The sequence below is a fragment of the Lepidochelys kempii genome, chromosome 1 (genome assembly GCF_965140265.1).
Source record: "Lepidochelys kempii isolate rLepKem1 chromosome 1, rLepKem1.hap2, whole genome shotgun sequence".
NCBI classification, from domain to species: domain Eukaryota; kingdom Metazoa; phylum Chordata; order Testudines; family Cheloniidae; genus Lepidochelys; species Lepidochelys kempii.
The window spans coordinates 301613286-301633305 of NC_133256.1; the positions used below are offsets into that span (position 1 = coordinate 301613286).

Genomic DNA, 20020 nt, shown 5'->3' on the forward strand with positions numbered 1-20020 from the left:
CTTTTCTTTTTGCGAATACAGACTAACACGGCTGTTCCTCTGAAACCTGTCATTAGATCTTAATGCCTTTATCAAAAAGATCAGCACCTTCATTATTACCTGCATAAAGCCAGCTGGGTGAACTGCCTTGTCTACCTGTTGGATGTACATGTTTAAGGATTTAACTTTTGCCTTGTTTTCTGAATGTTCCACACTTACATGACAACTGAAATGCTTCATTTATTTGGTAGTATGCCAGCCTTTTGCTTCTTTAGTAAGCTGCCATTTTGGATTTCATACAAAAATATACAGAAAAATGCATATACACAAAATGCATATTAAGAAGGCAATACAGAATTCTGAAAGCAAGCATTTTCAGGTACTGTAAGTTCAATAAGATGTTAAACTCTAGAGAGGGAGATTCCCAAGCATGTTTTTGAAAGGTTAGTTGCAGTGGAGAAGATAACTGAACAGAAGATAGTTTTTCACATTGAAGTTGAAATAATTAATAGTACTGAATCAGTACTACTGATAGCTAGTAACTCATGAGGATTACAACTGATTAGATTATAATGGGTAGAAAACTCCATGCTGTAGAAGTATGATTTGTTGAACAGTTTTGTTATTCCCCACTCCCACCCCAAAATACAAGACCCTGAAGTTCTCAGTAATGTGCAAGATGCAGTACATGAGGAAAAAAATCAAATAACTGTGCATTCTGAATAAGACCACCAGTATTAGTACCAGTAAATTATTCCCTACATATTCACTTGCCAGTGGCAAGCAAGAATCTTTTCCAGGGCAGAGGCAGGCTTACCCCGATTTCTGCAGAATTTAAGCTTTCATAAAAAAATTCATTTTATGACAATTAAAAATGCTAGCTAAGGGCTTTTCCACACAAGGGAAAAGGCCCAGAATAATTACTGCAGAATAGCTAGTGCTGAATGGATCAACCTAATCCACAAAAAGGCACTTATAGTGCAGAATAAGAGTGTCCACACAGGGAGTCAGTGCCAAATAACTATTGCACTTAAAATTCACAACCTAGCTATTTTACACGAACTTCCCCATGACATTTCTGTGTAGAAAAGCCCTAAGTGTGACCCAGCATTGTCTTTCTGAATCTGCAGACAGGCTGAAATAACAGAAAAGTGTGAACTGCCAAAAGCACAAGTCCTGGCAACAGAACACAATTTGAGCAGCTAAGCTGTATGTGTTGATAATGGTTCCTCAGCCTGGAAGATGAGAGAAATCCTTTCAAGCTTATGTGGCCACTATGCGTATGCCTACACTGTATCTGGGAATGAGCTTCCCAACCCCAGTTGACAGACTTACGGTAATGGGGCTCATGCTAGTGTACTAAAAATAGCTGTAGACACTGTAGCTTGGACTGGAGCTTGGGCTTTCAAGACTGAGGGGAATAGGTGTGGGCTTGAGAGCCCGAGTGCCAGCCTGAGCCTCAATGTCAAAGCAACATTCACACAGCTATTTTTACTCTGTAGACCCAGACAGAGAGGCTCACTCCCAGATGTGGTGTAGACATGCCCAGAAGGGCTGGAGTAACCAAGGCTCCTTGGTCTCCAGCATGAAAGAGCTGACAGATCTATCCAGTGGATAGCTAAGACCAAATCACATGCAAATTTGGGCTAGGAGGCAGAAGAAACATGTGTTCTTAGAATTTGGGGAGACTCCACACAGAGCAGCATAGTATCAGTTCTGCAGCAAGATGGCCTTCAAGCAGCCACGGACTAAGAGGCAGGAACTAGTTTGAAATGTAAAGCATTTTGAGACTTAACAATTAAAAATGCTATATAAGAGCTAAGTATTTATTATTATTATTAATTATTACAAGAACAGTTTCCATTCCATGAATATTTTTGTAAAAGATATATACTGTAGCTCAATCAGAAATTATGGCCCTGATGCACGGATTATTGGATGAAATAGTATGGCCTCTGTTTTGCAGGAGGTCAGACTAGAGGATAATAGTCCTTTTTGATATGAAGATCTATTAATCTCAACTTTACAGTTTGCCATATTTTAAATCTTCAAACTGGTATGTCTAATTTCTGGGGTGCTTCTGCTATCCCAATCCCACACAACAGCGTGCACACATTTGAGACTCTCATGGAGGAGGGTAAAGCAAGCATTCTTACCAATGACCTCCTGGATCATATGTCCAGGGCTACCGGTCAGGTGAGATAATATACTTCATAATGTAAAAGTTTGTTGGAGGAGCTCACTACAACATCAGCTATTAAGTCTTAGGATGAGTGGGACTGAGGATATGCAGATTAGACAGGTTATAATGCACTTGGTTATTGATATAAATTAAGTCTGTTTTTACATCACAGGGTATCATTTATCCATAAAAAGAACAGGAGTACTTGTGGCACCTTAGAGGCTAACAAATTTATTAGAGCACAAGCTTTCGTGGGCTACAGCCCACTTCATTGGATACACAGAATGGAACATATAGTAAGAATATATACACACACACATATATAAATTATATATATATATATACACACACACAGAGAAAGTGGAAGTTGCCATAGGACTCCTATTGTCTGCACATCCCAAGGAAGAAGCTCAGAAATTTGAGCACTCCTCGGCCAGGAAAAGCAGCTTTGTGAGGGGGAGGAGGAGGAGGAGAGAGAGGAGACACGACAGGCCGCAGGACAAAGGGACACTTTGCCAGCCGTGAGCAGCCCAACGGGCAGCCGAGCGGGGCTCTGCAGGATGAAGTACCCTGGGCACGGAGGTGCACAAACACAACGCTCCAGCCTCTGAGCAGCGCCTACAGCTGCATGCAAAGGCTGCAGCTCCCCGCCCCCGTGTTTATTGGGGGGGGGGGGCCCGCCACGAAAAGAGGCGTGAAACCGAGACCCGGGCCCCCGCATTGGGGAAGGATCTAGCTCCCCCCCCCCACACACACACCCTTCCAGGCCCCAACTGCTAAACCTAGACGGAGCTCCCCAAGACTGGGCTCCGTGCAGGGGGCGGCTCCCCGGCCCGGCTCCACTCCCCTTCCCCCGGGCCCGGTGCAGGCGGCGGCTGCTTGGGCCCCACGGGCAGCTCTAACCGCCCACCCGCGGCCGCCGAGGGGCTCGGGGCGGGGGGCGGGCCCAGCCGTGCCCCGGCATTTACCTTCCCGGTACTTCCTGCGCAGCCGTCGGTGGACGCTCTTCACCACCCCGGAGAGCTTCTCCTGCTCCAGCTTCCTCTCCTGTTCCGGGGGCTGGGTCACGGCCACGGCAGCGGCGGCGACCCCGGGCCGCGGCTCGGGCTCCATGGTGTTACCGCGGCTCCTCCCCCTCCGTGCGCAGCCCGGCCGGGAGGCGAGAGTGCTCCGCTCTGTCTCTACGGCAGGTCAGAGCAAGCACTGGGCATGCGTGGTCATGTGATGTCCCGCCCTGCCTGCTGGGAAGTGTAGTCCTCAGTCATTGACAGCGCGGGGGCACTCACAAGCCAGGGCCGGAGGCGGAGCTGCCTGAGGCCAGCCTTGTCTGCAGTGTAGTGGTGTGCGGCCCAGGACATTAGAGAGACATGGTGGGTGAGATAATATTTTGTATTGGACCAACTTCTGTTGGTGAGAGAGGCAAGTTTCTGAGCCACACAGAGCTCTTCTTCAGGTCTGGGCCAGGTACTCCGAGGTCACAGCCAAATGCAAGGTGGACTAGATTGGTAGCACGTGTTGTATGGGATGGTTCAAGGTGAAGTGGCCCATTAACACCTTTGCAGTCATAGGACAAAAAGGGGGAGTTAATGGGCTACAGATTGTTGTAATAAGCCATAAATCCGATGTCTCTATTCAGTCCATTATTTTTTAGTGGCCAGCAGAGTTATGAATATAAGCTTCCAGGCTCATCATTTGAAAGTGTTGCGCAAGTTTCCTTTGAGGATGAGGCCTGATCAGCTATCAAGTGATTGCTTTGTGAAAAGTGTTCACACACAGGTGGTAGAGCTTTTGTCTTCTATTATTTTCTTGTGGGAGTTCATTGGCGAGCCTAGTGATTGTCTGGTTTCACCCACATAGTTGTTATTGGGGAAGTTAGTGCACTGGATGAGGTACACCACATGTTCTGATAGGCATGTGTAGGACCCATGGATCTTGAAAGGTGTGTTGTGGTCGGGGCAGGGGAGAGTGTTGATCATGGTAGCAGTGGAGATATGTCTGCAGGTTTTGCATCTATTGTTCTGGAGGGTCTGCTGTCACTTTGAGTTGGTGTGTCCTGGTCCATGGGGAGCTTGCTTCTTATGATCAGCTTGGAGAGGTTAGGGGGTTGAAGGGCAGAAGAGATGGTTCAGGTAAGATTTCTTTCACGGTGGGGTCTGTGATGCTGTATGGTTGAAAATGACCACTTGTATCAGTGTTGCTATCTGTTTATATAATCGCAACAAAATTTATACAAAGCGTATCTTTATACAAAGTTGAAAGGTTATGATTTGCTAAATATGATTATCCTGTTTATAAGCATATATTATCTATCATAGTGACAGGTTTCAGAGTGGTAGCCGTGTTAGTCTGTATCAGCAAAAAAAACAAGGAGCACAAGGGATGGAAATTGTTGAAATCATGGTGGAATTCCTCATCTGGACCCATGAAAAAGAAGCCCTTGAGGAATTCCACCATGATTTCAACTATTTCCATCCCACCATCAACCTCAGCCTAGACCAGTCCGCACAACAGATCCACTTCCTGGACACTACAGTGCTAATAAGTGATGGCCACATAAACACCACCCTATACCGGAAACCTACTGACCACTATACTTACCTACATGCTTCCAGCTTTCATCAAGACCACATGATCCATTTCTACAGCCAAGCTCTAAGATACAACCGCATTTGCTCCAATCCCTCAGACAGAGACAAACACCTACAAGATCTCTATCAAGCATTCTTAAAACTACAATACCCACTTGCTGAAGTGAAGAAATGGATTGACAGAGCCAGAAGAATATCCAGAAGTCACCTACTCCAGACAGGCCCAACAAAGAAAGTAACGGAATGCCACTAGCCGTCACCTTCAGCCCCCAGCTTAAACCTCTCCAGCGCATCATCAAGGATCTACAACCTATCCTGAAGGATGATCCCTCACTCTCACAGATCTTGGGAGACAGGCCAGTCCTCACTTACAGACAGCCCCCAACCTGAAGCAAATACTCACCGGCAACCACACACCAAAAACACTAACCTAGGAACCTATCCTTGCAACAAAGCCTGTTGCCAACTCTGTCCACATATATTTTCAAGGGACACCATCATAGGACCTAATCACATCAGCCACACCATAAGAGGCTCGTTCACCTGCACATCTACCAATGTGATATATGCCATCATGTACCAACAATGCCCCTCTGCCATGTACAGTGGCCAAACCGGACAATGTCTATGCAATAGAATAAATGGACACAAATCAGATGTCAAGAATTATAACATTCAAAAACCAGTCAGAGAGCACTTCAACCGCCCTGGTCACTCAATTTCTGATCTAAAAGTGGCTATTCTTCAACAAAAAGACTTCAAAAACAGACTCCAAGGAGAGACTGCTGAATTGAAATTAATTTGCAAATTGGATACAATTAACTTAGGCTTGAATAGAGACTGGAGTGGTTGAGTCATTACACAAAGTAAAACTATTTCCCCTTGTTTATTACCTCCCCCCCGCACTGTTCCTCAGACGTTCTTGTTAACTGCTGGAAATGGCCCACCTTGATTATCACTCCAAAAGGTTTTCTTCCCTCGCCTCCCCCCACTCTCCTGCTGGTAATAGCTCATCTTAAGTGATCACTCTCCTTACAGTGTGCATGATAAACACCCATTTTTTCATGTTCTGTGTGTATATAAATCTCCTCACTGTATTTTCCACTGAATGCATCCGATGAAGTGAGCTGTAGCTCACGAAAGCTTATGCTCAAATAAATTGGTTAGTCTCTAAGGTGCCACAAGTATTCCTTTTCTTTTTAGGATTAGTAAGAAACTCACATATGGTGAAATAGGTTTGCATTAACATCTCTCATTGGTTGTCTGCATTAGAGCCAAGGGCTGGAATGCCTAAAGGGGACTGCGTTTGGCTTCTGGTTAACCAGTGTGGTACTGCAGAAGCTCTTTTGTTACTGGCTTGGTGAACCTAATTATAGAATAAATCACCAGCTTTGTGGATTGTCTTCCCTATTTCTTGCTGTCTGCTCTGAGAGCATTCTCAGTGTGGTCCAACCCCGGCACCCGGTCACAAGGGTCCCCATGTAGTATGGGCCATGGTCTTATAAGTGCCTATCACGACATGTGGTGTACCTCATCCAGTGCTCTAAATGCCCCAATAAGAACAATGTGGGTGAAACCAGACAATCACTATGCTCTTGATTGATCTCGCACAAGAAAATGATCACTTGTGGGTGAGCACTTTTCACAAAGCAATCACTCTATATCTGACCTCTCAGTCCTAATCCTCAAAGGAAACCTGCACAACACTTTCAAAGACGAGCCTGGGAGCTTAAATTCATAACTTTGCTAGACACTAAGAATCCTGGTTTTAATAAAGACACTAGATATATGCCTTATTACAACAATCTGTAACTCACTAACCCCCATTTTTGTCCTGTGACTACAGAGGTGTTAACAGACCACTTCACCTTGTATGGTCCCTTAGAACAGGGGTTCTCATAACAAAATTTTTGGTGACCTCAGAGTGTGGCTACCAACTCTTGCTGGTGGCCACTCTGATAATTTTTCTCAAAATACTTAATTAACTTTAGGAAAAACAAATATGCACATATATGTGTCCAAATCGTTGTAATTTATTTATGTAGGATAGACTCAACAATAAAAATAATGTACAGTTGTCACTATTCTTTACTGGACCTAAACAGAATAGAAACACAAATAAGGTGCTTTGCATGTTCTTGTTTGTTTTTTCTTGTTGTTTCTTTTGCTTTTTTGTTTTTTTAAGACTTGCTAGCTACTAAATCTGCTGTGAAAAGTGTTATTAGCAAACATACAAATATCACTTTTCACAGCAGAATTACTCAGTCCTGGCAAGCCCAGGGTCAAATTAAGCCCTGGATGGGGGAGGTGGGTATGGAGGCACCAGGGGTCAGGGGCAATCGGGCCCTGGGGGAGGTAGCAGAGGCCGGGGGTGATGTGGGGTAGGGAGTGAGCTCGGAACCACAGCCCGCCGTCGCACAGCCTGGGAAAGAGAGCCTGAATCTCCATGGCTGCCACCAGCCATCCCAGAGCTAGAGCCTGACCCCACCGACCCCAGAAAGGTAGGGAACTCACTGGCTGCCTGCTCCTCCAGCTTGTGTGTCTCCAGAGGGAGGCAGGGCCTAACCCAGAGGTGGGCAAACTACTGCCCACGGGCCACATCTGGCCCGCGGGACCGTTCTACCCGGCCCTTGACCTCCTGCCTGGGGAGGCTAGCCCCCAGCCCCACCCCAGCTGTCCCCCCACCTCCATAGTTACCCCGCCGTGCGGACAGCATGGCTGGCTCCGTCAGGGCAGCAGGGCTGCAAGCACCTGCCACTCTGAACGACATGGTAAGGGGGCGGCGGAGTTGCGTAGGGGGTCCCGGTGGGTAGGGGACAGGGAGCAGGGGGCCGTTGGATAGGGCCGAGGTTCTGGGGCAGGGCGATCAGGGGTCGGGGAACAGGTGGGGTTGGATAGGGCATAAGAGTCCCGGGGGGCCTGGGACAGGGGTGTGGATAGGGGTCAGGGCAGTCCAGGGACAGGGAGCAGGGGGAGGGGGTTGGATGGGTCGGAGGTTCTGAGGGGGGCAGTAAGGGGTGGGAAGTGGGTGGGGGTGGATAGAGGATGGGGGCCAGGCTGTTTTGGGGGCACAGTCTTCCCTACCCAGCCCTCCATACAGTTTCACACCCCGATGTGGCTCTTGGGCCAAAAAGTTTGCCCACCCCTGGCTTAACCACTGTTGGTGGCCCTGAGGGAGGGGCTGCTGCGCCCCCCCCCCCCGCCCCGCCCCGCAATCACTGACCAGGAAGGTATGGCTGCAAGAAAAGCCCCTGGAGGCCGCATGCAGTCACGGTGGCCACATTTGAGAAACGCTGCCTTAGAATACGTGCTAGCTACTTACACTACACTTTTTGTTCAATCTTGTATTTAGCTCTGACACTCTTAGGTCTGGTCTATACTGTAGACCTATATTGGTATAACTACGTTGCTCAGGGGTATAAAAAATCCATGCAGACAGTGCTATGTTCGTGGGGGAGCTTCTCCTGCTGACATAGCTACCGCCTCTCAGGGAGGTGGATTAACTAAACCAAAGGGAGAGTGCTCTCCCATTGGCTTATAAAGTCTTCATTAAAGCGCTACAGTGGTGAAGCTGCACTGATGCAGCATTTTAAGTGTAGGCTTGCCCTTAGTACCTTTCAGACCCGAAGAAGAGTTTTGTGTAGCCCAAAAACTTGTTTCTCACACCAACTGAAGCTGGTCCAATAAAAGATATTATCTCATGCACCTTGTCTCTCAAGCCAGCCTAACTCACTGTATCTAGTGGGGCCTGATCCTGCACCATCACACCCTGTGGGAGTTCTGTACTGACTTCAGTGGGAATGCCCAGGTCTTTCAGGCAATCACCTGAAGGCTTTTCTTGGGGCCCCGGGAATAACTTACTTGTTTCAGCATCTGCTGTAAAATTCCCAGAGCCGCAAGTTCAAATTTCAGAATCCCCTTAAATTCCAAGGGAAATACAACGGGTTTCATGCAGCTTGTGTGTCTGCTTTCTGATGACAAGACCTCTGTAGTCACTGTACTGACTGCTCTACGGAGACTTTAAAGATCCCAAACCAGTTTTCACAAGAGGTGGAGCTTGCTCTAAGCTCCTTGGCTAAGTTTTGCACTCCCGCCACCCCTTCCTAACTCTTGTGGCTTGCTGTGGCCAAATTGGTTTCTACCCTCCGTCCCAAAGACAGCACCTTTTTTGTATATGGTCCTAGTTTGAGAGAGCCTACAACTCTAAGGCATAATCCTGTGTTGACTGATTTAGGTTTGTCTCTAGACAAGTACACTCAGATCTTCTGGAGAGGATCTTTTCACGATACTTACCAGCCTAGCCAGAGAGAGCAGATGATAAAAGTTGGCCATAATAGTGAATACACTCTGACAAATTGCATTCTGCAGATTTGACCTTGTCTTTTTCTCCCTAGGCTCTCTTCCCTCTTTTCTTTACATCACCATTGACTTTTCAGATTGTACCCAAGTGCCAAGGATCAGACAAGCAGGCTTATTTGAGCGGTGACAATTTAAATGGGTCAGATTTTACATCTCTCTGAAATAGGCCTGGTAAAATTGATCCTCCCCAGTGGAGAAAATTGTAAAAACTCCTTTAAAAATAATTCAGTTCAAAATAAGTGAATCTCTCTACCAAAGAGTAAGCCTTAGCAGGTCTGTCTCCTTACTCTGAACCTTCTGACCATCATAAACACTCTGAAAATATCCATTCTGCCTTTATAGAACTAACATTCCTGTTTCTGGGCTCGGTGCAACTCAGGCCAGTGGAAATCAAGATATCTGTAGGCAACCCATCCCTCCCCACCTACCTTCTGCAGGCAGCTGCCTGGGCTGCTCTGATTTATGGCTGCCTGCAATAACTCCCTAAGTGCCATTCAGCAGCAGTGAGTAGCTAGAGTAAAGTGTGCTCCAACAATGTAACCTCCCACCCTTGTTCTCTGCATCAGAGACTGCTGTGTGGCAGCATATGACAGTTCTGTTAGCCCTATATCAAGGGAAGCCCCTTGTCATAAATATAAAGGAAAGGGTAAACACCTTTCAAATTCCTCCTGGCCAGAGGAAAAACCCTTTCACCTGTAAAGCTAGGATAACCTCGCTGGCACCTGACCAAAATGACCAATGAGGAGACAAGTTACTTTCAAAAGCTGGAGGGGGGAGAAACAAAGGTTCTCTCTCTCTGTCTGTCTGTGTGATGCTTTTGCCGGGGATAGAACAGGAATGGAGTCTTAGAACTTCATAAGTAAGCTAGGTATGCATTAGATTCTGTTTTCTTTAAATGGCTGAGAAAGTAAGCTGTGCTGAATGGAATGTAGATTCCTGTTTTTGTGTCTTTTTGTAACTTAAGGTTTTGCCTAGAGGGATTCTCTATGTTTTTAATGTGATTACCCTGTAAGGTATTTGCCATCCTGATTTTACAGAGGTGATCCTTTTACTTTTTCTTCTATTAAAATTCTTCCTTTAAGAACCTGATTGCTTTCTCATTGTTCTTAAGATCCAACAGTTTGGGTCTGTGTTCACCTATGCAAATTGGTGAGGATTTTTATCAAACCTTCCCCAGGAAAGGGAGTGTGTAGGGTTTGGGAGGATTTTGGGTGGAAAGACATTTCCACGTGGGCTCTTTCCCAGTTATATATCTGTTAGATGTTTGGTGGTGGCAGCAATAAAGTCCAAGGGCAAAAGGTAAAATAGTTTGTACCTTGGGGAAGTTTTAACGTAAGCTGGTAAAAATAAGCTTAGGGGGTTTTCATGCAGGTCCCCACATCTGTACCCTAGAGTTCCAAGTGGGGAAGGAACCTTGACATGGTGGCAGAGCAGTGGGATTAACTTGAAATCATTTTGAGATCAATTTTGAGATTTTTTTTTTAACCAGAAGCACAGATTTTAAAAGGAAATATTTTTCCCCCTTTGGGCTGCTGGAAAGCAGGTTTTAAGCTGAAAGCAGTTAGAGGTTTTTTTTCTCTGCTTGGGAGCCAGAGCAGAGACAAAAGGGATTGTCTCTTGTGAGCTGGAGTTTTCTCTACCTAAAGGCAGGGTAGTATTGGTGATAAATGCATTAACAAAGCTGGAAGAATGGATACCAAATTGAATTTGCCCAAATGGAATTCCTTCATTGCAAGTGTCTCATAATTCAGCGACATCCTTTGTTTCTTCCTTTTGGGCCTGATCCTACAGTGAGGGCTGTCCAGGCAAACCCATGTACCTGCACCCAACCACCATTGAAGATAGGGTGCTGATTTATAGATCAAGGCGTTGATCTAGATTTACTCAGTAGATGTCTAAAAAGTTTGTTAGTCTCACTTAGGTATTTTTAATCGACTAGTGCAAGTTTCTCACCAGTTGTTTATGTACCATTATATTTTCTGTTAGCTAGAAGATGTCAGATATTCTCATTTTCAATTAATTAAAAAAAATACAAGAACAAGAATAAGACGTAAATTAATAGAACAATTTGCTATTGACATCAGGTCAAAGAATATAAACATAAGTCTATTGTGTTATTTATGCTTTTAGTTTCTGGCTTTTCTTTAAGCTTTGAAACTGTAAAGGTATAGTGTATGTCAATAAGGCATGAAACCAATGCATTACATAAATCAGTGGTTCTGCCTCATTTAGAATAGTGTGTATAGAATAGTGGTTATCCCATCTCACAAAAGGATAGTGCAGAAATAGATGGATTTCGGCAAGTTATTAGAAGCATGAAAAAATTCTCATACGAAGAAAGATTGAAAAGATTTGGATTATTTACTTTGAAAGGAGATGAATAAGAGAGAACATAAAAATATTTAAAAGAAAGAATAATGGAGTTGACAGCATTAGTATCCCAAGAATTGGGAGCATCTTTAAATTGTAGGCACTTTGTGTGGGTCAGTTAAGTACAGACTCCGGTTCACCAGTGTAGAAAAGCAGGTGCACCTTTGTAGAAATGTTAGGACTGGTACCAATTTACAACTAATGACAACCACTGTTTCAGTACAATTTGGGATCTCTCTACTATTGTGTACTGCATCATTTTTTGTACTGCAGATATGACAGGCTGACTCATTGAATAAGTTGACCTTACACATTTTTGGGAACTACAAGTGCCAGAAAGAACTGGGAGAGGGAATGTCTTTCCAGCAGGTGCAGTAACCACTGAGAGACAAATGGAGCTGAGTGTCAGCTCAACCTCAAATAGCTTTCAAACTATTGGTGGCTCTAGAGAGAAGATTCAGCAAGAGTGTGGTAGGTGCAGATCCACTGTCTATATTCCCTGAGCCTCAAGAGGTATGTGGGAATATATTTTGGCTTTCATTAGGGATGGGCTTCATAGGAAATGCACACCACTGGTATGCATTAACGATTCCTTTGTCTGATTTTTCCTCTGAGGTTCTCCAATTCCTTTTCATATCCTCTATTATTATATGATATTGAGTGTTGGTGCTCTGAACTCTAGAGAGGTGCAAGTGGTTCCCTATTAATGCTGAAAAGGAGAGAGGAAAAATAGAAGCAGGACAGCTCTGTTTATACAGCATCAAAAAGGGGGTCATTTGAGGAAAGTAAAAGGCAATATGTTTTGAAAAAAATTACAGAAATGCTATTTTACATAACTCCTACATACTGTACCCCACATGCGGAACTCAGTGTCTTAGAAGGTTGAGACAATTCCTGTGATCAACTTTTTAAAAGTTGGATAATTCTGGCCCTCATTAACTCTTTAAGGTGTAAGCTATTGAGAATAAACAAATTGTAATGTCCAAGGACAGGATGAAGGAGAAAAGGAGTACTTGTGGCACCTTAGAGACTAACAAATTTATTTGAGCATAAGCTTTCGTGAGCTACAGCTCACTTCATCGGATGCATTCAGATGCATCGGATGCATTCAAGGACAGGATGTTATTTTCTTAATAGATTTAAGAGACTGGGAGTTATGACAGTGAAGGATGGTGGTATGACAAATGAAACAGCAAGTAGGAGTGGTACTTCAGGATTATTGGTTATATGTACATAGTCATTGCCGTTTTCCTGTAACTGCACCACATGCAGGATTATAGAATGTTCATGTTAGGGTTAGAAGAACAGTATCTCTTTTTGCTGCTAATAAACAAATGGAGGCCATGAATTTAGCATTCTCCACACTAGACTCATTCCTACAATTCTTTGATCCCCAATTGCTATGGATTAGAATCTTTGTGTGCTTTAAGACTGGTCTGATAGCAGCAGCCCTGACACGTGGATGAGAGAATATAACATCTTGGTTTACTGTAGAGGAATAGCATGCCAAGTATTCTGGAACATTTACCATATAGAATGGTGGGAAAAATAACTATATATTTGGAGCCATCAAGAATACTGTGATTGATTCAGTCACATGCTGCCAATAAAATAAATCTGTGAATACCTAAAACAGTACAGAGTGTCTCTCTAAGAATAGCAGCATCACAGACATTCATATTCCTTTTCAGATTAAATGGTTTAGCTAAAAAGAATTTACAATGATAGGAGCACTGTAGAGAAGATTGTGATTTGGAGACACTCCCTCATAAGGGATAGTGTTGTGAGTGTGGGATTTTGGAGATGTGCCCTGGAAGTAAGGATTGGGAACACTGCATGGCTCTGTGCAGCCACTCACTACAGAAACTCTCCAGTTTGTTTTATTAATTTTTTTATTCCTTTCTCATTCATTTTATTTGTTATTTAATGAACCCCAAAATTGTTACATGGTGTCAGAAGTGAGAAGGAAACTGCTGACATTTTGAAGTTAACTCCTGTGTTTGCAACTGAAAGCAAAAACAAAGGGAGGCATCAGGGAAGCAAGTGGAGCCCCAGGCACAGAGGCTTTTGCATGTATTTGGTGAGCACACTAGGGGAGGGAGGGAAAGCCCAAAATGGATGTGTTGCAACCTTCTTCTAGTCTGCAATTGTCAGGCAATGTTGAAGAGAACTGGAAAAATTCCAGACAGAGATTTGAATTGTATTTAGCAGCGATAGGGGTAGAGGAGAAAAATGATAAGTGAAATCATAAATCTTTTTGCATGTTGTTATGGATATTTATAACAACTTTAAGTTCGAAGAAGGTGAAAGCATGAAGTTAAATAAAATACTGAATAAATCTGAGGAACATGGAAGGCCAAAAAGGAACGAAACCTTTGATAGACAAAAATTTTTAACATGCATGCAACAAACTGATGAGATGATTGAGCAATATGCCACAGAATTAAGGAAACTCAGTAAAATCTGTGACTTTAGTGAGTTGACAGATTCTCTGGTGAGAGAGAGAATCATTTCTGACATTAAAGACAATGTGTTAAGAGAGAGACTGCTCCATGAAGGAGATTTAACTTTAGAAAAAGCTCTCCAAATATGCAGGGCAGTAGAAACTGTGAAAGCACAAGCAAAAGAGCTGAATGTATCAGAAAGGGTTATCCACATACTAAAGACTGTAGCCAGAACAGGTCAAATCAGAAAGTGGAACCACTCAATATGAAAACCACAGCTAAGGGGAAGACTGGGTGCAGACGGTTATGTGAAAGCATATACAAGGAAACCATTTTTAATAAAAACAAAGCTGTTTCAGCTGGTAGTTTTGCCCCCACTGTGGGCAGGGCACAATTTTGAAAGCTATTGTGTAGGGCTCTCAATTAATCACAGTTAATTCATGCAATTAACTCAAAAAATTAATCACAATTAAAAATTAGTTGTGATTAATTGCAGTTTTAATCGCACTGTTAAAAACAGAATACCAATTAAAATTTATTAAATATTTTGGATGTTTTTCTACATTTTCATATATATTCTATTCTGTGTTGTAACTGAAATTAAACTGTATGTTATTTTTAATACAAATATTTGTACTGTACAAATGATAAACAAAAGAAATAATATTTTTCAATTCACCTCATACAAGTACTGTAGTGCAATCTCTTTGTCATGAAAGTGAAACTTACATATGTAGATTTTTTTTCTTACATAACTGCACTCAAAAACAAAACAAAGTAAAACTTCAGAGCATACAAGTCCACTCAGTCCTACTTCTTGTTCAGCCAATAGCTAAGACAAACAAGGTTGTTTACATTTACAGGGGATAATGCTATCCTTTTCTTATTTACAGTGTCACCAGAAAATGAGAACAGGCATTTGCATGGCACTTTTGTAGCTGGCATTCAAGGTATTTACGTGCCAGATGTGCTAAACATTCATGCGCCCCTTCATGCTTCAGCCACCATTCCAGAGGAGATGTTCCATGCTGATGATGATCGTTAAAAAGAAATGTGTTAATTAAATTTGTGACTGAACTCCTTGAGGGAGAATTGTATGTACCCTGCTCTGTTTTACCCTAATTCTGACATATATTTCATGTTATAGTAGTCTCGGATGATGACCGAGCACATGTTGTTCATTTTAAGAATACTTTCTCTGCAGATTTCATAAAATGCAATGTGAGATTTCTAAAGATAGCTACAGCACTCAACCCAAGGTTTAAGAATCTGAAGTGCCTTCCAAAATCCAAGAGGGATGAGGCGTGGAGCATGCTTTCAGAAGTCTTAAAAGAGCAACGCTCGGATGCGGAAAATACAGAACCTGAACCACCAAAAAAGAAAATCAGCCTTCTGCTGGTGGCATCTGACTCAGATAATGAAAATGAACATGTGTTGATCTGCATTGCTTTGGATTGTTATCAAGCAGAACCCATCATCAGCATGGACACATGTCCTTTCAAATGGTGGTGGAAGCATGAAGGGCATATGAATATTTAGCGCATCTGGCACATAAATATCTTGCGATGCCGACTACAACAGTATCATGAGAACACCTGTTCTCACTTTCAGGTGACGTGAACAAGAAGCGGGCAGTATTATGTTCTGAAAATATAAACAAACTTGTTTGTCTGAGCGATTGGCTGAACAAGAAATAGGACTGAGTGGACTTGCAGGCTCTAAAATTTTACATTTTTTAAAATTTTTGAATGCAGTTTTTTTTTGTACATAATTCTACATTTGTAAGTTCAACTTTCATGATAAAGAGATTGCACTACGGTACTTGTATGAGGTGAATTGAAAAATACTATTGTTTTTTTACAGTGCAAATACTTGTAATCAAAAATAAAGTGAGTGCTGTACACTTTGTCTTCTGTGTTGTAATCAATATATTTGAAAATGTAGAAAACACCAAAAATATTTAAATAAATGGTATTATATTGTTTAACAATGCAATTAATCATGAGCTAAATCACAATTAATTTTTTTAATTGCTTGACAACTCTACTATTATTATATACTCTGAAGGGGACAAAACTGTGCTGGCTGACCCTACTTCAAAATGTTTTCGTAGCATATTCTTATGGTAATATAGATCAGGCCTAAAGATGGAGAATCAGATAAAACAGGTAGCTGAAACAAAGGAGGCTGGTCTTCCAAAGGCAGCCCTCGAGCCCCCATAACATAGCAATTGTATGCTTATGTTCTTTATGTCAACTTGCAGCTTACTTGTCAATGACATATATCTCCCAGAATCCATGGATCACATCCACCTCTTTTTTTCCTCCCTACTTCCTCACTACATTCAAATATCAGCATATCAAAACATGTTAGATGATCTGTGCTGGATGGCTGTGTTGGGAAGTAACCAATTCTGATATTTAGCTTGGAACCTTTAGTATGGCAATGGCAAATGAAACCCATGTTGTAGAGCTTAATAGCTTTGTCATGGAAGTATTCTCCTCCTCCCCTTTTCACAACTTCAAATGCTTTTGGGAGTCAAACAAGCATTCAAGGCAATATTCGAGGAAAAAAATGTCTATAACCAAGCAGAGGTGAAAAGAAAAGGCCGTGTTGCCTATTCACAATTTTATCACAAGTCTCATAGTATTGAAAGCCTCACCTCCTCTCATGTTATTACATGAGGATCTTAGCTTTATTTTTTAAAAAATGTTAAGTTTCCAGGCCTCACAATTGTGGAGAAATGTTTGATAATGTTATTCCTACAAGCCCCCATGCCAGCAACTAAGAAGACTCCAAATTTATTATTTTTTTTTAAAGAATCTCATTTTTAAGCCTGTCTCATGAATATGAATCATTGAGGTTGTCAGTACTAAAAACATACATGAAAAGGAATTTTGTAATTTATAGTTGAAGGTATTCCAGATTCTAGTTCCTTCTGTTAGAGGGCTACGCTCCTTTCCTTAGAGCCAGGGTGGAGTCTATCAATCCACACTTAACCCAATAAATTAACTTTAGTTTAACCTGAAAATCCCTGTAAGGGTCCTACACTTCTAATAGGGTGGGACAAAAGGAGAAATTTGTCGCTCTGTTACAAAGTCCCAGCCAATTATCTTATGCTGGAGGGAGACTTTCCATGATCAGGTATGGTGTGAAATCTTTGGGGTGTCAAGAGGGATGCAAAGAAGATGTCTGTGCTCTTGTTGTTTTGAATCCCACTTTGATATGCATGCTGAATGTGCAGAATAACTATTAGAAGAAGAAAAGGAGGACTTGTGGCACCTTAGAGACTAACCGATTTATTAGAGCATAAGCTTTCGTGAGCTACAGCTCACTTCCTCAGATGCATATCGTGGAAACTGCCAAATAGATTTCCACTCCATACGGCTAAATGCAGTGCCTTGCATAATGACAGGTTTCAGAGTAGCAGCCGTGTTAGTCTGTATTCGCAAAAAGAAAAGGAGGACTTGTGGCACCTTAGAGACTAACCGATTTATTAGAGCATAAGCTTTCGTGAGCTACAGCTCACTTCCTCAGATGCATATCGTGGAAACTGCCTAACAGACTAACACGGCTGCTACTCTGAAACCTATTAGAAGAAGCTGAATTTTAAATGTTCTAAAATGGTAATCTCTGCATCACTGTCTTTAGCACTTAAATGTATAGTGGACCATAATAAATGTATAGTGGGCATGATATTATATCATAATATCAGTGGTTGAGACCATTCTTTGTCTAATAAAAAAAGTCATTAGCCCAGAGAGAAAGAGAGAAAATGTATCTATAGTTCATGGGTCAGGGCATCCCCCTGGGAGGTAGATGATCCAGGGTCCAGCCCAATGACTCTAATTATTTATACACAGTGGAACCACTTCAACGAGAGACTGATGGAGCCCCCCTTTTCTCTCAAACTATCCCGTAGCTCAGGGGTTAGCGTACCTCTCCTGAGAGGCAGGAAACCTTGTTCAAACCCTTTCTCCTCTTCAGGCAGAGGGGAATTAAGCACTATCACCTCAAGCTATTTTGTCTGGAGTAAGGCAGGCACCTAACTCATTCTCATAAGAAACAGTTTAGGCACCTAATCTGCCTGACTACAAGAGAGGGAGTTCCCGTTCATGAATCACAAGCAGAGCTAGGCATCCTAACCGTTACTAGGCATAAGCAGACTAAGCGATTTCTTATGGCCCCAAGCAGCTCAAGCCTGCCCCTTTGCTTTTTTAGTATGTGTTGTGTGGGGAGGCACCCATAAATATTCCTGTTTATGTCCCCCAGTAGGCTAGCACCACCTTTGATAGATACCTTCCTGCAGCCTGGATTTAGGTGCTTAACTCCATGATAGAAAAAGGGTTTAGGACACAACCTTCTCTTCAGCATCTCCCACTGGCTAGCTTAGGTGGTTTTGTGTCTAGCATACAGACTTTTGTGGATTGCATTCTAAGGAGCTTGTCTCTCCCTATTCATTGTATAGGGAGGCTAAGTGCCTAACTCATGCTATGTGGATTGCACTATTATTCCAGGGAATTTCTAGACACCTAAAATTCTTTTTTGTGGATCCGGGCCCCTAGGTGCCTAACTTGGTTCATTTCACTGTTTTGGGAAGCCTTATTTAAAATAAATAAATTTTCTATATCCTCTTTGTACTTGAATGCATGTAAGGATTGCTCAGTGACTCTGTCTTGCTTGCCGTTCTGAAATTTCAAGTTAACAGGCCATGGGTGAATTCTTTAAGACTAGTCTTCTCTTCCTATAAAACCTGTCCTCTAAGTGAAGATGACAAGCAAGTTGCTATAATCTGAATTTGGCTTTCACTGTTGGGGATTGCTGAATGCATATGTACTTGCTATGTCCCAGAAGTGAATGGCATAAGCAGCTATAATTTCTGACAGTAGTTGCTTATCAAGTCTGATTTTGAATCTTTTATGCTCAGTGGCAAGATATGGGTCAATACACAGTCAGCAATTTTCAGTAACTATTGCTTTGCACACACTATTTCTGCAATAATTTTACAAATGCGCAGTTGGTTCTAATCTAATATTTCAGGTCTTTATCTCTTTAATACAAATACGCTAATAGCTCTTTGCTAACTCTGAAATGTTAGCATCTGACATGTCAGTGTGGAAATACTGATGAATGAGTAAAATGGTTGACTGGTTTTTGAAAATGGCTACAGTTTTGGATGCAGGAATATCAGTCAGAATGTCTGTACTAGACTTTTTTCATTCCTCTCTCTCACTGTGTGTGTTGACCTTCTTACAAAAACACCAGTAGGTATGTGTACATTTCTCTCTCTCTCTAAACATCTCCCCATAGTTGAATCCTCAAACCAAAGCAGATATTGCAGCCAAATTAATAAAGCCTGAACATAAAGAATCATTTCCACAACCTTAACTATAATATAATGAGTTCACCACTGTAATATAATGAGTTTTCTAATAATTCATTTATCTAGGTGTCTTGTGGTGTTCATATGGGAACACTTCACAAACCCTGATGAATGTAGCCTCATAACTAGGGCTTGATAAAGGCAAATGGGACTGTAAGCATACCATGGCCCTGAGAGACTCCTCCAGGAGGCAATTCACCCCTTCAGAGCTACTCTTTCAGGTTATTTGCAGCACAGGCAAACATCAATATTTAAGCAGTGTCAGGATGAGTTCCACCCTGACATCTGGTGGTGAGGTGTGGCAAGTTGTGGAAAAGAACTTCAGGGGCCGATCTCATTTGCATAAGCACACCCACCCTGCCTAGAACGAGGCCATAGCTGCTCAAATGGTCACTTTGGCTGCTGTGGGATCCCCAGTGTCTCTGTTGTTGGGGCAGGAAGAATAAATTATTATTACCCTGATTATGGGAACTGTGCTTGGAACTGTACTTGGCCTTTTGTTATGATGGAGGGACTCACCATCAATTAAGTAGCACTCGCTAGGCAAGGGTCATGGGTTCCAAAACTCTGTGAATTGAGAGAGGCTGGGGACAAGTATTAATACTTGGTGGTATGGGCCCTTTGGTGAGGGCCTTACATGCTAATTGCACTTCCTCCTCTCTCCACTGTGGAATATCAGAGCTAATTTTGATTTCATTAGAAGTCTAGTTACAGG

General features: G+C 42.6%; 1 protein-coding gene across 2 annotated transcripts in view; it reads right to left on the minus strand.

Annotated features, from left to right (window-relative positions):
* The window catches only part of SAMTOR (S-adenosylmethionine sensor upstream of mTORC1), a 60967-nt gene extending 57614 nt beyond the window's left edge, over positions 1-3353 (minus strand). Inside the window, exon 1 of one of the 2 annotated variants that reach the window (XM_073328119.1) lies at positions 3130-3353. In XM_073328119.1, the coding sequence (XP_073184220.1) occupies positions 3130-3274 (145 nt within the window). In that variant the 5' untranslated portion in view covers positions 3275-3353. The remainder of the gene's footprint in view (positions 1-3129) is intronic. The other variant, XM_073328120.1, reaches the window with a different exon arrangement.
* Between the last annotated feature and the right edge of the window lie 16667 nt (positions 3354-20020).